Source organism: Dipodomys ordii, unplaced genomic scaffold, assembly GCF_000151885.1.
Source record: "Dipodomys ordii isolate 6190 unplaced genomic scaffold, Dord_2.0 Scaffold15, whole genome shotgun sequence".
Lineage (NCBI taxonomy): Eukaryota > Metazoa > Chordata > Mammalia > Rodentia > Heteromyidae > Dipodomys > Dipodomys ordii.
In genome coordinates, this window is record NW_012267231.1 from 15,198,250 (window position 1) to 15,225,380 (window position 27,131).

Below are 27,131 nucleotides of genomic sequence, written 5' to 3' on the forward strand. Positions count from 1 at the left end.
TGAAGGCTTTTCTGTTCCTGACATTCCTCCTGTATGTTTAGTAAGCGTTCTGCCGGCTTTCCACCTGCACAGACTTCATGCGTCACTGTGGACTCGTGTTTCTTCACTGGGCATCCTCCACCTCTGTTGCTTGCTTCTTGGCCCCCGCCTTCAGCACTGTGCTGTCAACGATCCACAGTCTCCACCCCAAGCAACCAGCTCGCTTTGTGCCGGGGAATGGCACATGCTCACCTGGATGTGGACGATTCAGTCCAAGTGGCTGTGCAGTCATTCGGTTGCTTGATCGCCTGTGGCAGTCGGAGCAGTCTCTCCTGGGAAGACTTGAGAGTTCATTCTTTAACCCTCTGGCTTCCTTTTCCCCTCTGGCTTCTGGAGGCTGGAGGTGACGAGGACCAGGTGTGTGGAGGCCAGAGGCAGAGGGACACCAAAAGGCCCCACAAACAGCAGTGCACGCTCCCCCGTTTGCCATGTGCACACGTTTTCTGAACCCCTTAGAAGATTACCCAGTCATACATCTACTTCTTTTCCTATTAAGTTTTGAAACCTTGGTTTCATATAAACCAAATAGATGACTACCTTAAACATGGCTTCTAAAAGCATTCACTGACTTCCTTCTGCACCTTGAGCAGTTTGGTTTGGGGGGACACAGAACCCTCACACGGGGCTTCATCCTCCAGCCACGGGTGACCCGGAGCCCGGCCTTGACCTGGCTTTTCCTATCAATACAGGACACTGGCTCCTCCATCCCGTGTGCTATACATTTACAGGATCGATTGAGCACAGACGGGTGATTTTAAGTTGGCTCCTCCGTCCTCACTCCCCTCTCCCCCCTGCCACTATCTTTGGGGATAAAGGTTTTATTTCTTCCACAATAACTGGGCAAAAATAGTAGACTCAGCCGCTAAGTAGGTCAGCCTGCCTGCGCACCGAGGGGCGGCAGGTGCTAATGAGGGTTCCTGACTTCAGCATGGCGAGGGGAGCAGTAGAAATAGCAGTGTCTGCACTCAGATCCCGGGAACCAATAAGAGTTCCTGCCTTGGTCTAACGTAGGTAACTGAGGAAGTGGCTTTCACACCATCATGGAGGGGGGGGGGGAGGTCTTACATGATTTTTAATGAAGATGGCCAAATAAAGAGGTCTTACATGATTTTTAATGAAGATGGCCAAATAAAGCACAGGACCTGCCGGGAGGTGCGCAGAGCGCGGCTGACGTTCCGTTACTGGATGGAGGCTGCCAGAGGCTCGCTCACTTGAGTGCATGGGAAAACCAGTGGACGAACGAAGCTATTAAGAGGGTCTGAGACAGAACGAGGAGGGACACTGTGACTCCGCTCGGGGCTCTGGGCGCGAGCTTAGCCCTGTTCTGTTTGCAGCTCCGTCTTTTTCTTGTTTTTCACTGGCGTGGCCACGGGCCCCGTGTCCTCACGCTGCACTCCCGTGGTGGGGAGACCGCTTCGACTCCTTCGATGAGGGACACGTGCTGTGGAAAGCCGTGTGCAACTCCCGTGGAGCCCGGGGACTGTGTTAAATAGCAGAAGTCACTGTTTCCTCATCAGCACGCCACCTGACCCCGGGGGAACTCAATCTTTCACGCTGATTGGCAAAGGGCAGCCGGGTAGTTCTCAGTCATCAAGTATCTGTGGCAGTGGAGTCAGCCACAGGCCCCGCAGCGCCCCCTTCTCTCTTGCCGGGTTCTGGGGCGCTGCCTGCGGCCACCTCCTCTCCCATCCCAGCAGTCACTGTAAAATACGAATCTGCCCATTGGTCCGTGTGTCCCACGGGGTGAGCCTTTCGACCCACCGCCCCCCTGGGTGCCCCAGGGGCAAAGAAACGTATTGTATGTGCATAATGTGCAATTGTGTGGCCTCGCCCAGGGCAAGGTGTGTTTCGGTTGATGTGGGGGTGGTGAGGTCAAGGCCACGGAAAGATCCAAAATGCTGGGGTGCATTTACTTACCCTATGGGTCCCTGTTGGCTTGTGGAAGAGAGCCAGATCCACTGTCTTGCAGGCGAGCTGACTTGGTTTCTTCCTGCGGGCCGAGGCCAGGGCTGTGGGTGGGACGGCATCGCTGTCAAGAGCTCTCGGGATCTAAGAGCTCCGGTTGTGCCTTGGTGGGGCAGGCGCCATTTCAGGGCCTTCGAGTGGCGCCTCACCCTCGGCCACCTTGTCATTCAGGGCTCACTCGTGCTGTGCAGGCAGCTCTGAGGTGAAGGGGGGGCTTTCCTAGTCACATCTTTTCTCACAGGACGTGAAGGTTTTGCTTAAGCAGATTCTACTGTCAACCTTGTGTGCTGATAGCCCTGCAACCCTCACCCGTTCCGTTCCGAGTCTCCTTCCTGCCCTGGCCCCACCTTGACTATGGAAGCTGTCCTAACGCACGCATGCGCTGTGAAGCAGCTCGCTCTCAGGCCCGGGATGAAGGGGTGAGGCAGTGAGGCCAGCCTGGCTGTGCACAGTACTCCCTCCCCCACTGACAGTGGACAGTACCCCCGCCCCGCCCCCGCCCAGCTCGCTTGTTCTCTTCGTAGGTATTTTTGTATTGATTGAAAGTCTCAGAAATGAAAACTATGTCTGCATTCAGTCTTTTGTCCGGTCTATTTTCTTTTTTTCTTTTCTTCCTTAATGGTCCTGGGCTTGAACTCTGGGCAGCGCACCGTCAGCTTTTGTGCTCAGGCACTAGCTCTGCCACTCGAGCCACAGCGCCACTTCCAGCTTTTTGTGGTTAACTAGGGATTAAACCTTGCAGACTTTTATACCCAGTCTGGCTTTGAACCTTGGTCCTCCGCAATCAGCCTCCTGAGAAGCGAGGATGACAAGCACGGGCCACGGCCCCACCCGTCTGTTTTCCTAATTCTGGATGTGAGAACTGGGAACAAGGCTCCGAGGCCCGGCTGTGGCCTGGCTTCTGCTTCAGCTGTGGCTTCCTGTCATCTAAGCTGTACTCAAATAGCAGGTGCTGGCATTATACTTACCTCAGCCAGGATGCTGTGTGCTTCTATTTACTACTAAACTCCCAAGTGTTCAACGATGCCGACACACATGGTGGAAGCCACTAGAAGCAAGAAGGTGGCCAGAAGTGATGGGGATCTTTTTAGAATCACATCTGGTCATCTGCGGTGTCCTTGCCACCGATGGGAACCCGGCAGGTTCCACACAATGAGGTTTCACACATGCTATTTTGTGCCTCAGACCCCAGGGACTAGTCACGCTCGCAGGCTCTGTGAACACCAAGAGCAACACAGGTAAATATCTCGTGTTGGCTCCATTGAATTCTCACTATAGTGTGTGTGTGCATGCTGCTCCCAGTATTTGAGCATCGGGCCCACCCTGTAGGGCTCTACCCCTTGAGCCATGCCTTCAGCTCTGTCTTTCTGCTGGTTAACTGGAGATGATGAGTCTGTTGTACTTTCCTGCCCGGGCTGGCTTTGAACTGTGCTCCTCCAGGTCTCCACTTCCCTAGCACAGCTAGGATTACAGACATGAACTCAAGGCTTCACATTTTTTAGGCAGGTGCTCTCCCACTTGAACCATGCTTTCAGCACAGGAAAGATTTTTAAACCATATGGAAAAGAGCACTGACTGCATAAAAAAATGGAAAACTTGGGTATGTCAAGTAAAATTCATAGCCAAAATTAACCCTTTCCCCCTCTCCCACGGTATAGCCCGTTTTCACTGTATTTGATGTTGGTATAATTTGGGGAGGGGAAGGAAAAAAGCAAAATGTTTAAATAGGGATACAGGTGGACCCATTGTGACAATGAGATGTACAAGACACTATGTCAAAAAACAAACTTTACAATTGGGGGGGGGGGAAGAAGGGGAAGGTAGGTGTAGGGTGTAGTTGTGGAGATGGGAGGGAAGGGATGGTAGGGGAAAACAAAGGAGGCAACAATGCTTGTTAAGACATGTACTCATTACCTTGCTCATGTAACTGTAACCCCTCTGTACAGCATTCTCACAATAAGAAACTTAATTTAAGAAATGAACACCTTTCCAATTTTTGTGTGCGTGTACACGCGCATGTGTGCACTGATCCTGGGGCTCAACTCGGCCTGGGTGCTGTCTCTGACTTTTTGTGCTCAAGGCTAGAGCTCTACCACTTGAGCCACAGCTCTACTTCTGGCTTTTTTGGTCATTAATTGGAGATACAAGTCTCACAGACTTTCCAGCCAGGCTGGCTTCGAACTGCTATCTTCACATCTCAGCCTCCTGAGTGACTAGGATTATAGGCGTGAGCCACTGGCATCTAGCCCAAATCAAATTTCAAAGTAAGAACAATTAAGTTAGCTACATAAAAGTTAAAATTTCTGCTCAGAGACAATGCTCTAAACTAAGCTTAAAAAAGAAAATCGGGGCTTTGGGCTGGGAATGTGGCTCAGTGGTAGAGTGCTTGCCTTGCATGAATGAGGCCCTGAGTTCGATTCTTCAGCACCACATAAGCAGAAAAAGCCAGAAGTGGCGCTATGGCTCGAGTGGTAGAGCACTAGCCTTGAGCTGAAGAGGTGAGGGACAGTGCCCAGGCCCAGAGTTCAGACCCCATGACTGGCCAAAACAAAATTAAAAAAAAAAAGAAAACTGGGGCTGGGAAAGTGGCTCAGTGGTAGAGCGCTTGCCTTGCATGCATGAGGCCCTGAGTTCGATTCCTCAGCACCACATAAGCAAAAAGAAAAATACTGGAAGTGGCACTATGGCTCAAGTGGTAGAGTGCTAGCCTTGAGCTGAAGAGCTGAGGGACAGCGACCAGGCCAGAGTTCAGGCCCCACGACTGGACCCCCCCCCCAAAAAGAAAGAAAACGGATGACAATATTAAGGCAAAGAGTTCATTTCCTATGTATAAAAAATGAACTATAGGGCTGGGAATGTGGCTCAGTAGACCACTTGCCTAGCATGCACAAAGCCCTGATTTGATTCCTCAGTACCACATAAACAGAAAAGGCCAGAAATGGAACTCTGGCTTAAGTGGTAGAGCACTAGCCTTGAGCATAGAGAGACTCAAGAGCAGAGCCCCAGGACTAAAAAAAAAAAAAAAAGACTAAAGCCAAAGTAATAATTATAACCCAGCTAAAAAATGGCCACAGGCTATAGACTGTCAAAATGATTAAATGTCATACATGTATCTGTATATACACATACATACATACATGTACACACACACACACACACTAGGGGTTTCCTAAGAACTTTATTTCAGTGATTGTCCCCAGATAGGCGAACTGATAGAGAACAAGGATGAAAAGAGGAATTAACTCTTGAAAGCATTTTGTCACCTTTGGTGTTTATAGACCTATGTGTATGTGTGTCTATGTCCAGTAAGTGTATGTATAGTGTATACACACTGGCATCGGCTGGCCTGTGCTGGGACGGGATCCACTTGCCATCGAAGGGGCTGCACCTCTTCCATCCTCCTTGCTTCCGCTGCTAATTTGTCTAATTCCTTCATTTCAGGAAGGATTTTCACTCATTGGCAGCAAGAACTGGCTGAAGATTGTGAGGCGCATGGACTGTCTGTTGTTTGGAACGACAACAAAGGCAAGATGAAGCTAGCGCTGGGCTCAGGCTGACACGGGGGAGGGGACAGGGCAGGGCGAGGCCCCCAGCACCAGCACGCCTTCACTGGAAGAGAGTTCCATCTCGGGGGTCATCAGAGAAATGGGATTTTGAATTTGGGGGTACAGCCTGAGCGATAGATGCTTTCTTTAGCCAGTGTCAAGCCCTGCGCTTTATCTCCAGTATGGAAGAACACAAAGAGCTCTGTTCGCTTAGTGTGTCTGTCTGTGTGTGTGTGTGTTGGGGGGAGGGGGGAGATGCTCTCTCCCAGCCAGGAATTTGCATGGGCTCCAGCAAGCGGATTCTAGGTATGGACCCTCAGACTTGGGGGCTGATCTGTTGGTTAGTAGGGGTCAGCTAAATAAGTAGCAAGCTGCATTTCTATTTTCATATACTAACTGTAAAATAAAAAACTAGGCTACAGAGCAGCAGTGTCGTTTTAAATATACACAAGGTATGTAACCTATATTACATGTAAGACCTCTAAAATATTTGCACATGTCCCCTGATGTCTTTGTATACATTTGAAATGGCCCTTTCCCATTTGTTCAGTGTGGGAGGAGGTAATAATGAGTCAGGTTTATTCTAGAGAGGATCAAACGAAGTAAAACGCCAAAGTGCCTGTCTTCCTTCATGCCTCACCTTTGCTAGCCTGGCGGACAGAAGGGTGGCCCCAAATCTGTAGCTCTATTCAGGTGGCTTTTCTGTAAATCCACTCATGTAGACCAGGAGTATGAGATAGAGAAGACACCGGAGTCATGGTGGTCAAGTGTGGTCAACCTAGGTCTGCTTACCTCAGTCATGGGCCTCAACTCTGGACCTGGGCGCTGTCCCTCAGCGCTTCAGCTCACAGCGAGCACTCTACCACTTGAGTCACGGCACCACTTTCAGCTTTTTCTGCTTATGTGGTATGCTGAAGAATCAAACCCAGGGCCTTGTGCATACAAGGTGAGTGCTCTACCACTGAGCCACCTTCCCAGCCCCTAAATGTAGTGAAGGCAGGCGTTTCTACAACTGTTGAGTTGCATCTGGCCCCCGTGTCTGATAGCAGGTGCACCCCACTGTGCTCCCCCGTGAGGATGGAGATGCGATCCTGACCTGCCGTGCCAGGCTGGTGAGCACCTGGGCTTCCCCACTTCTGCCGTGTAACTCAAGTCTCCACAGGAAAAGCCTTCCCAAAGGGGAAAGCAAGGGAAACCCTTGCCTTTTCTGGCCCTGCACCATGACAGCACCCTCCCCGCCAAGGGCACGCTTACTGGGAGGCCCTGGAGGAAGTGGCACTGTGGCTCAAGCCATAGAGTGCTCACCACGAGCTGACGATCGCCAGACCCTGAGTTCACGCCCCACAACCGACCAAAAAAAAAAAAAAAAGTATAGAAAGCCCTGGAGGTGGTACGCCATCAGGATGACCTCTGACCTGTAGCCTGTCCCACAGGACAAGAGCCGCATGTTCCGGGTGCAGTTCGCTGGAGAAACCAAGGAGGCAGCCCTGGAGCTGTGCCGCGCCTGCGTGCGGAGCCTGGCCCAATACATCACCGTGGAGGCGCCCGATGGCAGCCCGGAGCCTCGGCCCAGCCCCAGGCCCCAGTGGGCAGGTGGAAGCCAGGAGAAGGACAGTGCAAAGCCTCCGTGGCACAGGGTGAGCACACTTTTCTCTGAAGTGGAGGCTGGTGGTCGGGGGCAGGGAGGGAGGCCTGGGCTCCTGGCACTCAGTCACTTTCGTGTCTCTCCCAGATGCTGTAGCCAGGGACTCTTCTGACCTGTCACTTGTTCTGAACAGACGTGCAGACACCTAAATTAGAGCCATTTGGTCCTGGCCTATTTCTTGGCGGCTGTGTGAGGTCCTGCAGGCCACAGGGAGCCGCAGGCCACAGCGGCCAGCCCCTGACCCTGGCCTGCAGTTGTCACCTGTCTGCCTGACCTCAATGGGCAAATTACATCCAGGCCAACTGGCGGGGACCAGTCAGGAGGGGACAGAAGACAGCAGCCCCAGGACTGGTGGCAGGCTGTGGCCAGGCTCCGGCCACCAGCACCTTCCTTCATTTTCTAGCTCCTGTGTTCTTTAGTCTGAAACCAGCGTTGCCTTCTTCAAGGCTGGGATGAGTCCATGTCTATTTCAAGTGCTTGAGTCACTTCCTGGCTCCTGCGTTTGTAACTTTTTGTTCAGCCTTGTAATCTTGTTAATTGCAACCTAACCACCAGGTGTTTCTCTGTCTGAGAGAGGCGGGGAGTAGGGATGTTTGTGCGTGGCACAGATCTACTCAGCTAAGGAGCACTGGTTCCTCCCGCCCAGCCCCTCCCCACTGACTCGCTGTCTCCAGAAAGGACGAGAGCGCGTCCACCCCTGGCTCCTGGCCATGGGGTGGGTGGGCCGAGGCAGCCGGAACACAGCCAGGGACTGCAGGGTAGAGGTGCGGAGCCCTTGCAGCTCCTGACCATGTGGTCTCATTACAGCCCTGCCCAGACCTGGAGCGGGTGCGCACCATAGCTGCCACAAGCATGGCCGAGGAGAGGGTGTCGGTGCCACAGCTCGCTCAGGTACAGTCCGTTTCTGGTGGGGGGTTAGGAAAGCGTGCTCTGAAAATGGTACAACAGTAGAGAACCTGTAGTTACTAGAGAAGATGGAGATCAATTTCAGAAATGCAGTTTGGGAGCTACTGCAAAACGAATAGCGGTATGGGTTCTCCATTGGCCTGTGGCTGTGGGCCTGGAAGGACACAGCCCACCAGTGGTGACACCCCCCCCCCGCCCCCCTGGCATCCTGAGCACCAGGTGCTGGCCACTCATTGTGAGAGCTCAACAGTATTAAGGATGATTTTTTTTTTTTTTTTGTCAGTCATGGGGCTTGAACTCTGGGCCTGGGCACTGTCCTTCAGCTCTTCAGCTCAAGGCTAGCGCTCTACCACTTGAGCCACAGCGCCACTTCCAGTTTTCTGATGGTTTACTGGAGATAAGAATCTCACAGACTTTCCTGCCCGGGCTGGCTTTGAACTATGATCCTCAGATCTCAGCCTCCTGAGTAACTAGGATGACAGACAAGAGCCACCAGCACCTGGCTAAGGATGATTTTTATGAGCATGTGTTACAAAAATAAAGATCCTCAAATGGGCAGTCACAGAATGAAGAAGTCAAGAGGTCAGAAGACTTGACTTGCGCTGGAGGCGGAGTGCAGGTCCGGGGTGACCACCCCAACACTAAAGCCGGGCAGGGGTCTTTACCATAGCAGTCAGTGCTATGTTGGCACAGGGAGAGTTTGAGTCCCAAAGAACTGCTCTGCTCGTGTCTGCGCTGGTGTGCCAGCCCGGCTTGTTTGCACAGCACACGTGAGCCGCGTCCCAGGAGCAGCAGCGTGGGGTTGGCGCCCTTTGCGCCCACCTTTCCACATCCTGGCAAGTTGGCATAAACCCTATCCCGGAAAATGCTCACCGCACGTTTTCTTTGAAATAAGGTGAGGTTCTGCCTCTGTCATAAGCGCATACAGGGGAGTGGCAGCACCATACTAACTCCCCTTTCCTTCTACTTTAGGCAGAGCCTGCAACGCTCCGGCAAGGTTCAACAGTGCTGTTTCTCCAGGGGGGGGGGAGGGGGAGGACACAGACCCCCATCCAGCCCATATGCAGCAGCAGGGCCTGCGTGACGGCGCTGTGCACCCTGCCCACCACACCTCCCTGTTATTGGAACTCTCCCATGGCTAAATGTTTGCAGTGCGCCCCCGTTTCATAAGACCTGGATGGCAGATAAGCCAGGGAAGGGGAACGGTGCTCAGCAGCGTCCCTGCACATGTCACGGGTCTCCCAGCGACAGGTGACAAGGCTGCGCCCGTGCAACGGTACACATCCACAACCCAGCACAGCGTCCCATGCCCGGCACTGACTCAGCGGGATGAAAAGTTAACCAGGGGGTTGGCACACGGCCTGCACCACAGCCGCAGCCAGACCTTGGCGCCACACTGTGGACTGCGCTACAGAAACATTATCCTGTGTCCAAAGTGCATGTCACCTGCGCAGCTCTGGAACACGGCTTTCAGCTGCCTAGCATGCTGGTGAGAGGCCTCCACCACCACCCACCCTTATGGCACTTTGCTGCCAAGAACTAGCTGCCAAGTCTGAAGCGCAGTTTCTATGGGCCATGTTCCCGTCACCACCAAAGGAGGAACTGCAGGAAGGCATCTGCCCCGTCTTGCGATGGTTGCATGATAAGCGTGTAACCATTCTTTTCCCCTTCAGTGCTAGGGATCAACCCAAGGCCTTGTGCATCCTAGATATGCACCCTAAGCCCCACTGTTCTTCCACCCTGGGCTTCTTGTGCCCACACAGCACAGGTACAGTGAGAAAGATGAGCACCCACAGCATGCTGTGAGGGACCAAGGTTATCTCACGTTCTTGTGTACTCAGAAAACGGAGAGCCTGCACCAAGCACATCAAAACTCAATCACCAGGGCTGGGAATGTGGCTTAGTGGTAGAGTGTTTCCTGGGTTCGATTCCTCAGTAACATACACACACACACACAACTAGAATGGGTGCTGTGGTTCAAATGGAAAAGTGCTAGCCTTGAGCAAAAGCAGCTCAAGGACAGTGCCCACAGGACTGGCCAAAAAAAAAGGAAATGGGAGAGCCAAAAATGAGGAAAGGAGTAACAAGTTTGACAAGAAATATACTTATTATCTTACTTATGTAACCCCTCTGTACATCACCTTGACAATTAAAAAAGCCGGGAGTGTTGGTGCACTGGACTACAGAATGAGACCCTATCCTGAAAATGGAAAGTGTAAATACAAAATAGACATACATTGTAAGGCTAAGCTACTGTCTCTTATTTTGGGCAGACTCTCCTGGCATCGGAGGAACTGCTGCTGAGCTGTGAGCAATCGCCATGGTGTGCAGAGGAATTAGGCCCCTTTCTACGCCTGTGCCTCTTGGACCACAACTTTCCTGCCTTTGTGGAAGAAGTGGAAAAAGAGCTTCAAAAGCTGATGGGGCTGAGAAATTAGCGTTCCATGTGTGATTAAAGAGTACCCCAGAGACCTTTTATCAATGATTTATTGTTAAAAACGCGAGTCCACTTTTTGTACATCATTGCACTTCAACAGTTACACAAGTGCATGCATCTACAATTATATACCGGACCTGACCGGGTTATAAAACCTGCCATCAACCACTTAATCAGTGTGAAAAATACAGTGCCAAACCAAAGAGTCTAACTAGAGTTGCATAGAATCTCACCATGCTGTAACATTTCAAAGTCATTGAAAACAGAAGGTAAATTATAAAAGTTTGCCTTGAATGTACAAGAAGGTTCAACACAGTCAGTGCAAAAGGATTTAAGAATTTACATTTAACAGGAGAAAAAATAGTCACTTAAAAAGCAATCTTCTACATTTATACTGCAACTCGTTCTATCCAGCAAGTGGATTGCTCCAGCTTCTGAAAGTTGTAGGTTAAGCCCTTAGAATGAGACTTCAGTTTATATATATGACTCCTCTCTATGGACCAGAACCACAGTTTCCCATCGAACATGACCAGAATGAGATCAGCAGCTTAAATATGAAACAAGCATTTATTTTTGGATTTCTCCCACCCCCAAAAATATAAATATATATTTATATATATATCTATTTGTATACTGTATATATCTGTAGGTTTTGCTGTACTTTACAAAAATTTACCACTAGATGGCAGCAGTGCGTTTTTAGAGCTTTGCCTTAAGTAAAAAATGGCGCATGCATGAACTGATCCTCAGAGGACCTTTTCACTTCTATTTAAATATTTGAACAAAGGGGGGATGGGGGGGGGGGAAGCAACATTCACAGCACATCAAGCCCAAAATAGTTTACACCTTCTACACTGAAGCGTTGTTTAAAATGTACCTGGCTAGGTCACCCTTACAGGAGAGGCTATGTAAGGCATGCTTTAGACGGTCGTCGTGCTGCTCACTTGAAAGGGGAGACACCAGAGGTCCAAGCAGACAGTTGAGCAGGTCAGGTTGCCACCAGTGTCAGGAACCTAAAGATCTACAGGGAGATAAGTGTGTGGAGGTTAAAAGGGAACATTTCCCGGCACTCAGTGCTCTTCTCTACCAAGGGCCACTCAAACGGCATGCTCAGGGATGTGGCGTGAAACTCTGATCTCCATGTGCTTAGCAGAGAGCCGGTGCTCTGGTTGCCATCCTGTCCTTGTTCTGCCCTCAGAGGTAGACAATGCAGCACTGAGACTAAGGTACTAAAAGTAAGGTGCTTATTATGAAACATCACGATAGACTCGAAAATGGCAGGCACTTGGCTTCTTTCTCAGTACTGGCTGCTCTGAAGTGAGCTACAAGGACTTCCTACAACACCAACCACTGGCAGTTTGTTTGTTACAAGGTCAACAGCACAATTAGTTTGCAAATCTCTAAAGAAGGCCATACTTACATTATAAGCAGTACTTAATTTGTGTTTCTCTGGCGCAAGTTTTTATCTTTGTGATTGTTGGTAGAGTTGGTTTTCCTTTGAAGGAAAAAATTGCACTGTATGAGTTAAGACGACATTTGAAATGTAACATGGAATATAAGGGTTGTTAAACTAGCCACATCTGAACACATGGAAATACAGGGGCTCTTTCACTTCTGCCATCCCTGGTGTCCTAGGAGACTTGAACACACGGTCCTGTGTGTAACAGTATTCCATAGGGAAGATCTCTCCATGTCTTCAACTAATGGATCCTCTTTGACTCCCAAGGCAGACCACATACAGGCAACTTTCCCTTTGATTTGTGGACTGTACAATTCAATCACTGAATGGGAGAATCACTCTGCCAATTACTTCTCAATCACCCACTGGCAGTGCTGTGCCCTCTGGCATTTATTGATAGGTACTGGGTTTGCATCCTACCTCTAGGAGACTCTGCCAATCTGTGCTAAGATTCCACACTTGCAGCTCCATCTCTCATTATTGGAGCTAGTTTGTCCATGCTACAGTCCAAATTTATCAATAAAGCCATGGCATCATGGCAGACTGGCTGTTGCCCAAAGCATCAACTCAAACACAGACAGTGCAGAACTTTTAACAACTTTTTTTTTTCCCCCTCTCGGTCATGGGGCCTGAACTCTGGGCCTGGGCTCTTCAGCTCAAGACAAGCGCTATACCACTTGAGCCACAGCGCCACTTCGGGTTTTCTAGTGGTTTATTGGAGATAAGAGTCTCTTGGACTTTCCTGCCCGAGCTGGCTTTGAACCGTGATCCTCAGATCTCAGCCTTCTGAGTAGCTAGGATGACAGGCGTGAGCCACCGGTGCCCAGCTAACTTGTAACCACTTTTAGCATGACATTCCACTTGTATGCAGACTGGCCTGGGATCAAATGGTCTTCGGTCAGGCCAAGACACACCCCCTCCCTCCCATTTAAGCTGCAAGCACAACAGAATTCAACTGATACTTACATTGGCCCAGCTGGTTCATCATCTACATGGGTTTCATTTTTTTTTAATCCATGAGAAGAGAACAAAGGAGAAAATTATTAGCGTGCATAAGGATAAACAACAGAGCAAACTATAAGTGGCAGACATGGCTGTCAGCATTGACTCAAGTAAAGGCCATTCCGTCTGGAGTGCAACAGCTCATGGAGTCACTTCTAAAGTCAGGTTTTAATGACAGGTATGTAGTTTCGATGGTTTTAGTTAACACTTTGAATGCTTGTCATGAAAAACTGCAACTGTAGCGGACAGATAGGCTGCAATGCCAGTCGACTCATCTTGTCCCCAAGTTCCAGTGGTTCACTCTTAAGTAGATGAGAAGACAAACCAACATTTCAGTTGTAAAATCCTGCTGTTAGTTTTCTCGTGGGGAGTGCTTGCGGTTTCGGCTCGGTCCTGCCATGTAACTGGACGTGTGCCTGCGTACGCTTAGCCACGCATCCTCACTTCCCCAAGGGCAACTTTTCTTGCTGTTTTGTCATCTCTCAATCTTTAGGAGATGTTTTTAAGTCTGGAGACAGCTCAACATAACACTAAGTCAGCCAGGGCTAGGTCAGGCCAGCAACAAGCTACGCACAGCAGAAGATGTTCTGTGCCACAGAACAGCGGGTGGGGAGCTGAACAGTAATGTCGTTCTAGAAAAAGACTTCACGTACAAAGATGGGCTGGCTTACTCTGTGCCCTGGCCCAAACCACTCAAAGCCAGGAGACAGCTTCTGGTTCTGTTTGTTTTATTTTTAAATCAAAATGATTGTATTATCTGAGTTTAGAAGCCTTCTTAAATTGATACTTTATCATTAAAAAGTTTTCTTTCCTGCTTTAACACTAAGGGCAACTTAGTTCCCTGTTAGCAGACACATGAACATAGTGTCATCTTTTTTTAAAAAAAAGAAAGAAAGAAAGAAAATGGAAATAGAAGACCCACAGAAGGGCGGGAACAAGTGCACGTTCTTAGTTTGTCAAGTAGACAGGACAGTCTGATTTCACTGATGGCCTAGAGAAAACCTCGAGCAGGATTCCACAAGGGGCTTGGTGCACATGAAGAAGCCATTATGGAGGCTGCAGGCTCGCAGCATCTGCAGGAGCACACGCTGGGAGGAATGTCTGCGGGAGGGAGACATTGCTCCACCTGTTCCTTCCAGGCAACGGAGAGGCAAAGCCACTGCCAGCACACACAGTGACTGGAGCAAAAGAGGATTTCAAAAAAACAAAACAACAACAAAAAAAAACAAAAACAACTAACCACGTAACCACGTATCGATGACTCATCAGCCAACAGTAGGCTAGCCACACCAGTGTCCACAGGAGTCCACTACCAACAATACACGCTCGGAACAGGAATGGAGAACAACAGACTTGGACTCGAGGACACCCAGGAGAGCCACAAAGACGGCACACGAGCCCTCACATGGCTCGGACCTTAGCATCCCAACTAGGCCCTCAGCTACTGGCTAGGAGCTGAGAATCAGCACCTTGAGGATTTAGAGAAGACACAGGAGCAAGCAGTATTTTTAGTGCTCTGGCTGTGCACCCCAAAATACAAAATTCCAACACAAGATGGCCAAATCAAGAGTACCAGCAAGTCTACTCCCAACTTGCCAACGAGGGGAGGGAAGAGCACAAGAGCGACTGGTGCTAGTCCTGGGAGCCTGACTGTCCGCACAGCCCAAGCACCTTGGGCCACAGGCCATTTTTCTTTGGGAGGGCTGGTCCTCTGGTGTCTTGTCAGAAACATCGCTTGGCAACCTAATAAGCTGGTTACATGCACAAGACTACACACCACATGGCAGTGTTCTAGCCGTGCCTAGGAGTGGGAGCAGCAGGATTCACACCAGGGCTGGAACTCCAGGGGCCTCCTCTCTCCCCAAATCCACCTTCACACTCAGAGAACCACCACCCACCTCCACCCGCCCCCCACCTGCGCTGTCCACAGCACTACTCCTCGCAGCGCAGACACACGCATGACTTGGCCCCTACTAGGGAAGTCAGGAGAGGGGGAAAGAACAGAACTACAGAAAAAAGGGACAAAAATCAAAGTAAATGCAGATTAAACAGCAAACTGAAATCCAAATTAGTCGTGAAAGTGAATGAAGTAAACTTGAAGTTGTGTTAACATTATGAACTGCATTGTAGACTGAAGCGGATTAAACGAACTCCAAAAGCATGCATTTTGCTCACTTACCACCAAGTTTTAAGGGTGTGATTGCAATTGAAGGGGGAAAAAAAAGAAGTCACAGTAACCGACAAACATCAGCACATCCCAAACCCTCAGGCCCTCAACAGTGAGTGTGCTCTCCACTTGGGGGCTGCACACAGCCACTGGCTAGATGAGAGGAAGAGGGCTGGGGGATGGAAATAAGATGCTTCTGGAATCTTCTGAGGAGCTGGTGTGCACACCACCTGGTTACCTGCATGTCTGGTTCCCCGCTGAGCGTGGGGCAGCTCTCCTCCCACCCTCTTTCCACCCTCCACACCCATTTTGTGAGACCCCATAAATAATAGATTGTTTTAGAGTCAAAAGAACTGGCTCAGGTCAAGTTCCTTTGTCACTGCCTTTATATTGCTCAGAAAAAGTTTGCTTCTGCAGAGATTAACTTAAATCTCCTTCCTCCGGTTTCCTAAGCAATGGGATTACAGGCCTGGACCATCACACCCAATTCAAGTTTTAGGTTTTGCCTGATCTCAGCAGCATAGCAAACTTCATCTGCTACACTTTGCACTTTTTCCTTAAGGGAACTTGTAGATTTTTTGGGGGGTGTATATGCCAGCATGACCTGAATTCAGGGCCTAGACACCATCCCTTAACAAAATTTTTTTGCTCTAGACTGGTATTCTATCACCTGAGCCACATCTCCACTTCCAGTTTTTTGGTAGTAATTGGAAGTAAGAATCTCAGGCTTTCTTGCCTAGGCTGGCTTGGAACCATGATCCTCAAATCTCAACCTGGGATTTCAGGCGTGAGCCATTGGCACGTAGACATCTTTTTTAAATGTCACATTTCTTCTGCAACAGTCCTATCCTCCTAGAAAGCTTTGTAGGGCACCAAATGCTTTAACCAACTAGGAGGTTGGGGAACGTGACCAGTGCACCAGATGCACTGCTCTGAAGGGACATGCTCGCAAGATGTCCTTCACCAATGACTTACTTTGTTTGTAAGAACTGACTGGAAAATAGGGAATCCATGAGGCCAGCACCTCTCCAATCAGTTGTAACATCTGTGAGGTTACTAAAATGTCCAGTACAACAAACAGCCAGAGACTGAGCAGGTTTGCCCCAACTCCGGGGAAGAGGAACATGCTCACTGTGCTCTGCGTGCTCGGGCTATGTCCAGCTGAGTAGGCAAAGACTTGACGGGAACATGCTCAAAGCAAAAAAGCCAAAAAACTCCTGATTCCCGTTCCTGAATCACTGCAGGTAAAATGGGCGTGTACAAGGCAGCTCATTTCATCTGGTCCCTCGAGGAGATCCAGAAGGAAGGTAGGAGACGAGATGGCCTTTGTAAACTGGCCTGGGCACTGCTGGAGATCAATGGATGAGGACGGCCTTTCTTAAAGCAGCTAAGCTTTTAAATCGAAAATAATACCTGCTTTTCTAGTATGACATATTCAAGCTAAAGTCTGTGTAAGTTCACATTTGTATGGCTTGTGCTTTGTTTGGTACCTGGTTCTCAAGCTTTTCTAGTAAAAGGAAAAGCTACCAAGAACTCAGACTGCACAAAATAGGAACACTAAGAGATCAAATTAAAACAAAGTTCAGTGCTGGTAACAAAGTACCTACTTAGCATGGGGAAAAAAAGCAAGTCAGGCCTACAAAAATATTTTCCATTTTCACAAAAGAATAAATGAACACGGAGCCAGAAGATGGTTGCAGGCAAAACATTTTACCTCCAACACTCCCAAGTTTGTATCAGACAGAATAGACCTCTCCAGTCATCCTCCTAAAATGTAACACGCATTTTAAAATATAAGCATGTATCTGCATGTAAATTTGAGAAGCAAAGAGGTTGTGCACACAGCATCAATGAGCGGAGAAAAGGCCACAGCTCAGGGAAAGTTCACTGGAGATGAAAAACTACTAACTTCTAAAAAAAAAAAAAAAATGCTTCCAGAAGAAAAAAGGGAGCAGAAACAGGAGGCTTTTGAGAAGAGGTAGACGAAGCAGGGGATTATGGGATGGAAGTGCTGGAGGGTGAAGAAATGAAGAGCGGAGCTGGAACAAACGGGCGGTTCAGGAAGGAGTGGAGAGAAGGCAGGCACCGGCCACCGCTCCACCCACCACTTCAGCTCAGTTCAACGAGAAACGAGACCGGTGGCACAGAGGTTTTACTCTGCACGTACCCTGCAGATACCTTACTTTGTGTAGCATTCATTCACTGTCTACAATAGTTTAGCCTAAGCGCCTACTGTCCCTCCAGGACACTCTTCAGAAGACTGGCTGGCCACAGACAGCTCTCACCTGAGTTCAATCATCAAGGAACGCTGAGAAGAGACAGCTTCAGTTACACCCCAGCACTGACTATTCCTCAAGTCTAACCTGAGGGGCGTCATGTTTGCTAGAACAGTTACCTCAACAATAAAGCAGCCGTTTTCCTCTCTTCCCTCTTGGAGGTGAGAAGGGTCAGCACTGGGGCTTGAACTCATTGCCTTGCTCTTGCTAGGCAAAAGACCTACCACCTGAGTTACATTTCAGATAGCATCTTTGCCAGGCTGGCCTCATCTCTGCCTCAGTAACAGCTCTGAGTGACTTCTTGTCAAGAGGACTGGATCTCAGACACAGTAAGCCAACATGTCGTCACCATGTGAGCTGCAGCCACATTCATTTTTAAAACCAGCCCTTGAGGCCCATCTCTGCCTTTCTTGGCCTGACTTTTTGCTTTTCCACCTTTGTAAAGGGCAGACTGAGGAATAGGGTATCTGGCAAAGCGTCTGGAGTTAACTCAAAGCAAGTGTTCTACCACTTGACCCACAATTCCACTTCTAGTTTTTTGCTGGTTAGAAATAGTCTGTTGTACTTTTCTGCTTGGGATGGCTTTGAACATGCTCCTCTGATCTCAGCCTTTTGAATAGCTGGCATTACAGGTGTGAGCCACTAGTGGTGCCCCACAAAGCTAGAATTCCGAGGTAATGAAGAGGGCCTTTTTAGGAATAAGGCATCTTTATTCCCAAAGAATGAAAGTTGAAAATTTATGAAAAGACAGACAACTTCCTTTATACTCCAGTCTAAATGTCTGCCTTGGTAGTCTTCACATATAGCAGGCACGAAAAAGATCTGGAGGAAAAAACAGCACTGGGGATACATGAAAACCCCACAAAGGACTCTCATGGTATAAGCTGGGGCTTCCCCTACTGTGAGCAAGGAGATGAAGGCCTCTCTGCTTCCAGGGGGTGCCCAGGCCATTCGTGCATCCACCCTGCGAAAGGCCCGGAGGGCTTCCCTGCAGAGGTGCCTTCGTACTCACTCAGCAACACACTCCCCTCTTGGTGTGGGAGAGGGGTTTGGGCTGCTGAGAAGGAGGCAGGCCTGTGCTGCACGCGGAGGTCACACCCATTCCACTTGGTGAGGCACAGCAGAGTCTGCACCGCACACCAGGGCTTGAACTGTACAGGCCCAGGACAGCCGGTTACCACAAGTAGCCCTCAACCACCCCAGGTGGGTTTGCTCCAAGCTTGGGGCGCATCCTTCTCGTCTAGCCAGTGATAGGGAAGTGGAGCTTTCTACTGATGAGGTGACAGGTGGGAGGAGAGGGAGCTAGTTAGGAATCTGAAGTAGTGACGGTACAAGTTTCCATAGTAATGTCCCACTAGTCATAAGCACAGGGTTAAGACATCAAAATCTATGCCCCCAAAATTTTCTGATTCCAGGCAACCATGTCCCATAGTGTAAGGCTTCAGCTCTTGCTCTGGTGTTAATAGTTCACCATGGTTCTGCTGCCATGGGAGTGGAGGGGTTAGTACTTAGCTAATGTCTTAAACTGAGAGGTGAACAAACCGCCTTCCACCATGTTTGTTTATGAAGGACAAAAAAGCCCAACCAAGGAACCAACCCATGGACTCAAAGGCCGGCTTGACTGGTGGCTTCCAGAGACAGACTGCCTGAGCTGGGCAGTCACCTATAGGGGCTACACCAGGCAACCATGTGATTAACCAATTAGATACCTTAAATCTGCCTGAAAGGACAGGTGGCCTGCGATGTTGGGGTGGCTTCTAGGCTTGACTTGGATTCTCCTCAAGCTCAATGTGCCTGATGATCTGTATTGAAGGAGGACAGAGCTGAACACAGAAACTGACAGCTACCCATTTGCCACTTGGCTTAAACAAGAGGGTCTAGGGTTTGGAAAACAAAGGTTCGAGCTAATTAAAACTCCCAGTGACTATTCCAAGAAATCTTAAGGATAGAGGATTAAGAATTAGTATTAAAAAATGTCCTTTCCTTATGGGACTGAATCCCAAATCCTTCCTCAGCTCTCCCCCCAGGGAGCAGAGTCATTGGGACCAAGACTGGTCTGCAGGGTGCCCTTACCGTCAGGAACCTCATCCGGCCTCTTCCTCTTCTCATACACAATGATGATCACCACAAGTATGATAATTTCAGCCAGAATTCCCAGAAAAGGCCAGAGTGGGGCCAGGTGGCTCCGTACCCTGAGGATGGTGACAACTGAGGTTGTGCCAATGGAGTTGGTGGCATTACAATGATACTCGCCAGGGTCCTCAGAGATCTGGAGATTAATAATATTCAACTCTGTGTAATTTTCTTTGTTGATGATAAAGACACGTCCAGAGGTATTATGAACGTCCTGTAGAGTAAGAACACACAAACATCAGAGTAGGTCACCGAGTGCCCAAGGGAACAGTGACCTGTCCTCCTTTCTAGGACACTGGCCAGAATTGGGCCATGCCTTTCCTTCAATACTAACCACCACGAAGAAGCTTCTGATAGGTACAAGCCTCCCTCGCCCATGGTCCTCTAGACTTCAGTTTCCAGAGTGAGGAAGGTCTACTGCCTGTGGACCCCTAAAGCCTGACAATCTGATGAACGCTACTTCAAACAGCAGGTAGGAGACTAACAGGAGGAGGTCACAAGTACAAGGCCTCTACAAGATGGGGAAACCTCAAGACTACCAGGTCCTCTGAGCCAGGACGCTTACCTCACACTTGGTGAGTGCTGGTGAGCCTGCTTAGAAAATTCAAGCATTCCCTCTTAGAGCGGGGGAAATCCCTAACTGTCTTTCATTGCAGAACCACAGAACTAAAGGTTACTCAAGCAGTCAACAATTATCTGCTAGTATTCACCTAGCATTTTATGTCCTAGCAAAGGAAGGTGAGATGGGCACAGAGAAGTAGGATACAAAATGCACAAGGCATTCGGCCTCACAAGCAAAGTGACAAGCCAAGGCATGACTATGTGTGGTTAAGAGCCAGTGGCGGTGCATATGGAGTGCTCTGGGGACATATGGTGAGTGGCCAGTGCAGGGAAGTCAACAGAACTTCAGGTAAGAGCTGACAGCTATGGTGGTAGAGGTAGCTGGAGGGACTCTGCGTGCATGCAAAGCATGTATGAGATAGCACAATATGGGTGAAACCAAGAGGACCGTGCTGCTCTCATTTCAGGGGCCATGGAAGGGAAAAACATGAGCCACGTGCCGAGAGCAATACCCACACCACAGAGGAAAAAAGGGTAAGATTATCTTCAAAAATCTTCTGGTCAAAGTAGATAATCATATCTACAGTTCAGTGTGGTACAGAGCTGATTTATGAGGTTCCAGGATTCCTCTTTTAGGGGATGGAAATATTACTGGGTAATTTCACTCTGCTTTGGCAAATACCTGGTCTGGATCCTTCTTCCCGAAAACAGAAGGTGTGTTATGTGAGAAAAACTGTCTTTTAAAAGCTACGCACTTAGATAAAACATTCCTGCTTTGTCCCTTTTTAAGAAAAAGAGGAACATGTTTGGGACAAGGACCCTTTGAAATGTAAGATTTTTGTCTTAAACTGGTTTCTTTCCAAGTAGAATCAAGACACACCTGAGACTGTTAAATAGCCGAGGGTGTGAATGTGTGTATATTGATGTGTGTGTGTACATATGTATGTGTTCATATTTTATATTTTTATAATACACTTTTGTTTTTTGGCTTTTTTTTTTGGTGGGTTGTGGGGCTTGAAAATTCAGGACCTAAATGCTGCCCCTAAGCTCTTTTGCACAAGGTTAGACTTTTAACACTTGAACCACACCTCCACTTCTGACTTTTTAATCTCACTGGAGATAAAAGGCTCACAGACTTTCCTGCCTGGGCTGGCTTTGGACTGTGATCCTCATTAGTTAGGATGACAGGAGTGAGCTACCAGTACCTGGCTTGTGTGAGCATATTTGAGACCACTTGTGTACAGGTAATGTGATTTCAAAAGTCACCTTACACCAATACATTTTACCTTATTCAAATTAGCCAAACACAAGCAGATAATGAATCTGAGTTCAACCAAACTGAGTAGAGGAATGGGGCCTGCTGCATTGGCATTAGGGAGGAGGAGGAGGGCCTGCTCTCTGTGTGGTTGCTTTCCACGTTTTTGGTTGCCGGTGCACCCTTCTGCAGAAGTAAATTTTGCCCTGCTGAGACCATTCTTTATTTTTGTCTCTATGGTCTGTGACTCCAGTGGTTCTTGAAGAGCATATTTGTAACACTTATCTTTCAAGGACTTGGCCTAAAATCCCCACTCACCCGGATCCCCCAAGAATGAGCTTCTGAAATCTGGCCATCATTGTTGATTTGGGGGTTATTATTAACACCTGACACTTTGATTCTCAAGAGCCACAGAGTAAGAATAAAGGATGTGAAAATTTAACTGGATATGAGTGACCCTTGGTTTTGCAACGAATTTACTTGTTACTTTGTACACCTTCCTTTTCCAAAGAAGTTGCGTTAGATGATCTGCAGTGTCCTTTCTGATCCTGTGGACTGATAACCAAAGAGGATGAATGCCAAGAGTAATGCCTGTGCAAGGCCTAGGTAGAAAGACATTGACAGACCCTCTCTGACAAATAAGGAATCTGCAGCAGAGAGAAAGAGTCAAAGGCACAACCTAAAACACCATCAAGAAACAGCCCACTGGCTGAAAAAGATGCTCTGTCAGTATTTTCCTATAATATTGTCAGATTGTAAGTGCCTAAGGCTGCTGCTGGGTCTGCTAAGGTTGCTCCAATTCTTTATCAGTATTTTCTGAATAAACTTATAATTGCCCCAGGCCCTTGGTCTCCTCCCTCCCCCTCCCTCTCCTCCAGCTCCAAAAAGGTATTCGCATGCAAAAGAATATTAGTTAAGATTCTAAGGTTAGGCTTAGTTCTTTCTGTTTCCACTCTCTTACCAGACAAGACTGCTTTACCAAAGGTACATGCTAAACAGACTGTCCCTATCCCTAGAGTCATGGGGTAAACCATTCATCACTGTACAAAGAATGACCCAAGTGATGCCAATATCCAAGGGTACGGTTGTGGCAACTGATCTAGATGTCTCAGCTTCCCTGGGAGAAAGTCTAGCAACCACCGAGAGTAGGGCTGCCACCTACTCACCATAAGAATGCCATTTTCCATCTTGCGCCATATCCACTCTGGGTGGGGGTAGCCAACTGACTTGCAGTACATCATGGCATCCTGCCCTTCATTCTTGTTCTCACTCCGTTTATGGCCAGTGATGTCAGGAGCAGCTGTAAAAATGTTCAAACAGTTTGTTACCTTGAGAGCCTACTCTGAACAGGATACAAAGGCCCCACCTACTGTGGCTTTGATGAAGAGCAGTTCAGGTCAGCATAGACTAATGGACCAATTTATTCCCCAGTCCCACTGCCAAAGCAAAGACCAAAGTCATTAGTAATTCATCTATGAGGGTCTACTAAAATGAGTGGTTCTCCAACCTACTGGAAAAAGATACCAGTTCAACTGCCCTAATGAATGCCTTCCTTACAGAACATGCAAACAGAACCTGCTCTTTCTTAAAACACCTGTAACAACAATCACAGAGCATGTCACACCTTCCCTCAAGGAAATGGGAAATGAAGTCCTATTATCCAGTACGTGAAACCAATGCATGCTTGGAGAGGCTACTCCACTATTCGAAAACCAAAGCTGTGCAGAAAAGAGCATTCACAAGAGGAAAGAAAGGAATGAACAGGAATTCATCCAGTATTACAAATCTTGTATTACCAGTTTAAGACTCTGACTTGAGCCCAGTACGGTAAACTTGCAATTCCAGCAATGAGGTATAGTCAAGGAGGATCTAGAGTTCAGACCCTGCATTGGGTTCCACTTGACTGGTGAGCAACAGTCTTAGTGAACCCGATGATCTTGGGGTATTTCTGCAATGATCCTGGGGTATTCCTGAACTTGCTAGGGGTTCATGATCTCCCTATACTTTTAGGGATAACTTAAGAATAAACAAACAGCACTACATCAATTTCAAGGATCCAAGAAGCCTGATATGGAGCTAATTTTCTCTGACTTTAGTGGGGTTTTTTGTACATTTTTTATTGTAAAAATACTGTACAGAGGGGTTACAGTTACACGAGCATTTCCTAGTGAGCATTGTTGCCTCCTCCTCTGTTGACGTTAACTTTCTTGTTAACTATTTTTTTCCACAAACATCTGACCAGTTTACATAACTTAAAAGCAATAAAACTCAAAGAAGGCCAGATTGATAGCCAAGGCAGGAAAGAGCATAGACAGGCTTTGCTTGATCCAAATTCCAGTTTTGCTGGCTCTTTAAAATTCTATTTTAGTTCTGCTACCTTTACCAAGCAGAGATAACTGCAGTTCCTGCTGACCTCCCAATTCCAAAACAGACCACGTGAATGTTGAGCATCTGTCCTGAGATGCTAGGATCCTCTAGGATTATATTACATCATGGGCGGACCCATGTACCTTTGACTGGCTTGCCTATTTGGAGCTAAAAAGGTACACAATGTGCTTCCTAGGCACAAACAGGTCTTTTACTCAGCTTCAAGAGGCAGGTGGACAAGACAGCAACCAATGATTAAGACTCCACACTGTCCTTATCTAAAACCAGTTCCTGCCAAATTGAGAACCACTCTGTGTGAGATGTTTGTTAGACTGGATGTTATAAACGAAAAGTCTCTTTTTCCAGGCAAAATTCTTACCAAGGGCCAGGCTGTTTCCATCTTGTTCTCATCATAGCAAACTATGGTGGGAACATACAGATAATGTCTCTTCTCAGGCTACTGGTCACCTTTCTTCACACTTTCTTCAGTGAAAAACACAACACTACAAGGAGTAAGCTCCATAGCTATGCCCCAACCAAAACACTATCTCAGGGAGACAGCGCAAGGAAAGCTAGCATGTGTCTCTGGTTGTGTCTCAGTCACTGGACAAATACTTGATAACCTCCTACAGGCTAGATGTCAGGAGGGTTGGAAATGCCTTTCTGATCAGGCACATTTTCCAGCAAGTAAAGTAGCCAGTCATTCCCGAGTGGGGAAGAACACTGCAGAAAGACAAGGTCCTGAGGGAGATATAAGCTTGCTAGGTAGAAACAGGCACCATAAGAACTGGGATGGCACACCGGAAAACAAGGAAATGCCAAGAGAAAATAATCAGGGTCTGGGACCCAGACTGAAGAGGATTTTCGAGCCACTTGAGTGATCAGAACAGAAAAGAGGCGGGTCACTAAGGGCAGGGTTGTGTGAGTAGAGAAGTGACAAGATAATGAATTAATGAAGCTATAGCACACTTCCCCTAATGGGAGTTATCACTTTAGCCAGTGGGTCACCAAAGGGCCTGGTGTTTGTGTCCTGCTAGGTAGGCTAGCACAGCCACAGCAAGGGAGGTACATGGGTGCTCAGAACACATATCAGATATTTGTTAGGTAGGTCCCAGCCAGGGTGGTGGCTTTTAAATCATCCATAATTTGTTGGATATGTTGCCTTTAAAAAGGAAAAACCTAATTCCCCACTGATTGGGGTCTGGATTTAGAATTCACAAAAGGCCCCCCCTCTGACAGACACCCTCCTTGAAGAAGCCCTGTGACAACCCTCAGGACACAGAAGCCTCGCAGTGCACAGCACCTCCCTGGAAGAGCCTCTGTCAAGCGTGCAGCTGTCTGTCAACTTGACAGAGCTCACTAAAAAAACAAAAACACAAAACCTTTGGCCAAGGCATCCTAACTCCAACCCATGACAAGTGTTTGTTTTCCTTTTTGCAGGGCTGAAGTTGAACTCAGGGCTTCATGTTTATTAAGCAGGCACTCTACTACTTGAACCTCAACTCTAGCCCTGTGAGCTTAGTTATTTCTGAGGTTGGGTTTTTTTTTTTTTGGGGGGGGGTCATGGGGCTTGAACTCTGGGCCTGGGTGCTGGCTTCAGCTCTTCAGCTCAAGGCAAGATAGAGCTCTACCACTTGAGCCACAGCTCCACTTCCAGCCTTTTCTGTTTATGTGGTGCTGAGGAATTGAACCGAGGGCCTCATGCATGCGAGGCAAGCACTCTACCACTGAGCTGCCTTCCCAGCCCCTCAGGTGGAATCTTTTAGCCCAGGGGCAGAACTCACACCACAATCCTCCTCTACCTACTGAAAACTGTATGGTAAACTGTTCAAACGTTCTTACCAAGACCTGAGCTAGGACTGACTTACCTGTCATTTATTTCCCCAGGTAGTAAAATAAATAAAGATCAGACAGAAAGTTGGATTTCAAACTCAAAGATCTGGGTTGTTTATCAAGGCTATCTTGCTTAACCAACTTAAAGGTGGTCATTTTGTAAAACAGAAACCGCACTTTAATTATATCACGGTCCTGTGAGGGTTAAATGGCATCTGTGGCTCATCAGCCCAAGGTTAAAAGCTCAGGATGATCTAAAATAATCGTTCAGACTGAACCACCAGACAAAGAAGCCCCAGCACTGTTAGTTCCAGAAAACTAAAGAGATGCTAGTTGTGTGCTCCCCTATCTGCTGACAGAAACAAAACTTTGGCTGCAGTTCTAATAAGTCTTTCCGAGTTAGAGTAATAGCCTTCATTTGGTGTTTCAATTTTTTTTTAATTGGTCATGGGGCTTGAACTCTGAGCCTGGGTGCTGCTCCTTAGCTATTTGACTCAAGACAAGTGTTCTATCACTTGAGCCACAGTGCCACTTCCAGTTTTCTGGTGGTTTATTGGAGATCAGAGTTGGCTTTGAACTGCAATCCTCAGATCTCAGTCTCCTGAGTAGCTAGGATTACAGCATGAGCCACCAGCACCCTAGTGTTTCAATTTATACAGGCTTGTCACTTAATAATGGACTACCTAACTGGGCATTGTTTGTTTGAAAGGTCTGGACTCTGCCCAAGCCTTCATATGGTTTGTTTGAAAGGTCTAGAGTCTGCCCACGCCTTCATATGGTGAAGGAGACAGTGGAAAAAGTCCTTGCTTCACTTCTCAGCAAATATCTATGTCATGCAATGGGTACTACTGTCCTCAAAATCCCTTTCTTATTGCTGTAATAGTGCATACTTATGATCCCAGCACTCAGGAGCCACAGGTAGAGGATGGTAAGCTCCAAGCCAGCCTAGGACCTATCCAAACTGTCTTCTTAAAAGGAAATAAGAAAATTTCACTTTTTGGGAAAGCAATTACTGGCTAAAGTGAAAACACATGGTCACCACAGCGCAATTCCAAAATATGGACCCTCCTAATTCCTTTATACATCTCAGGGTAATCTGGTAGTTCTGACATTTCCTGTCCAGTCCCTCCTCCCTCCTTGGCTAGGCTAAGTCCTTCAGTCTCCACAAAGCTGAGCACAAACATCTCCTGAAATATTCTGCAAGGTAGGAAAAGCTGTATTGGGAAGAAAACGTTTGAAGGGTAGGTGTTAGGTGTGTGTGTGTTTATATATATACAAGCACACATAGATATATGCTCTCAATTTCATTGCCCTAAGTGATGAATCAGTTAAATTTTTTTCTGAAGTTTACAGAAATTTATAAAAGGTATAAATAGCTATTGGTTCACACCTACTATCATAGCTACTCAGGAGGCTGAGATCTGAGGATCACAGTTCAAAGACAGCCCAGGTAGGAAAGTCCATGAGACTATCTCCAATAACCTATTCAGAAAAAGCTAGAAGTGGTGCTGTGGCTCAAGTCATAGAGTGCTAGCCTTGAG

At 47.9% G+C, this 27,131-nt stretch overlaps 2 protein-coding genes across 2 annotated transcripts in view; one reads left to right on the plus strand and one right to left on the minus strand.

The window, feature by feature from the left end:
• Rec114 (REC114 meiotic recombination protein) overlaps positions 1-10,538 on the plus strand; it is a 34,146-nt gene extending 23,608 nt beyond the window's left edge. Inside the window, exons 3-7 of the mRNA XM_013011920.1 lie at positions 5,446-5,529; positions 6,983-7,186; positions 8,002-8,085; positions 9,515-9,589; positions 10,374-10,538. Coding sequence (XP_012867374.1) covers positions 5,446-5,529; positions 6,983-7,186; positions 8,002-8,085; positions 9,515-9,589; positions 10,374-10,538 — 612 coding nt within the window. The remainder of the gene's footprint in view (positions 1-5,445; positions 5,530-6,982; positions 7,187-8,001; positions 8,086-9,514; positions 9,590-10,373) is intronic.
• Positions 10,539-10,569: 31 nt separating this feature from the next.
• The window catches only part of Nptn (neuroplastin), a 61,066-nt gene continuing 44,504 nt past the window's right edge, over positions 10,570-27,131 (minus strand). Inside the window, exons 4-8 of the mRNA XM_013012105.1 lie at positions 22,557-22,690; positions 19,515-19,788; positions 12,963-12,984; positions 11,958-12,032; positions 10,570-11,558 (exon numbers count right to left, since the gene is read on the minus strand). Coding sequence (XP_012867559.1) covers positions 11,972-12,032; positions 12,963-12,984; positions 19,515-19,788; positions 22,557-22,690 — 491 coding nt within the window. The 3' untranslated portion in view covers positions 10,570-11,558; positions 11,958-11,971. The remainder of the gene's footprint in view (positions 11,559-11,957; positions 12,033-12,962; positions 12,985-19,514; positions 19,789-22,556; positions 22,691-27,131) is intronic.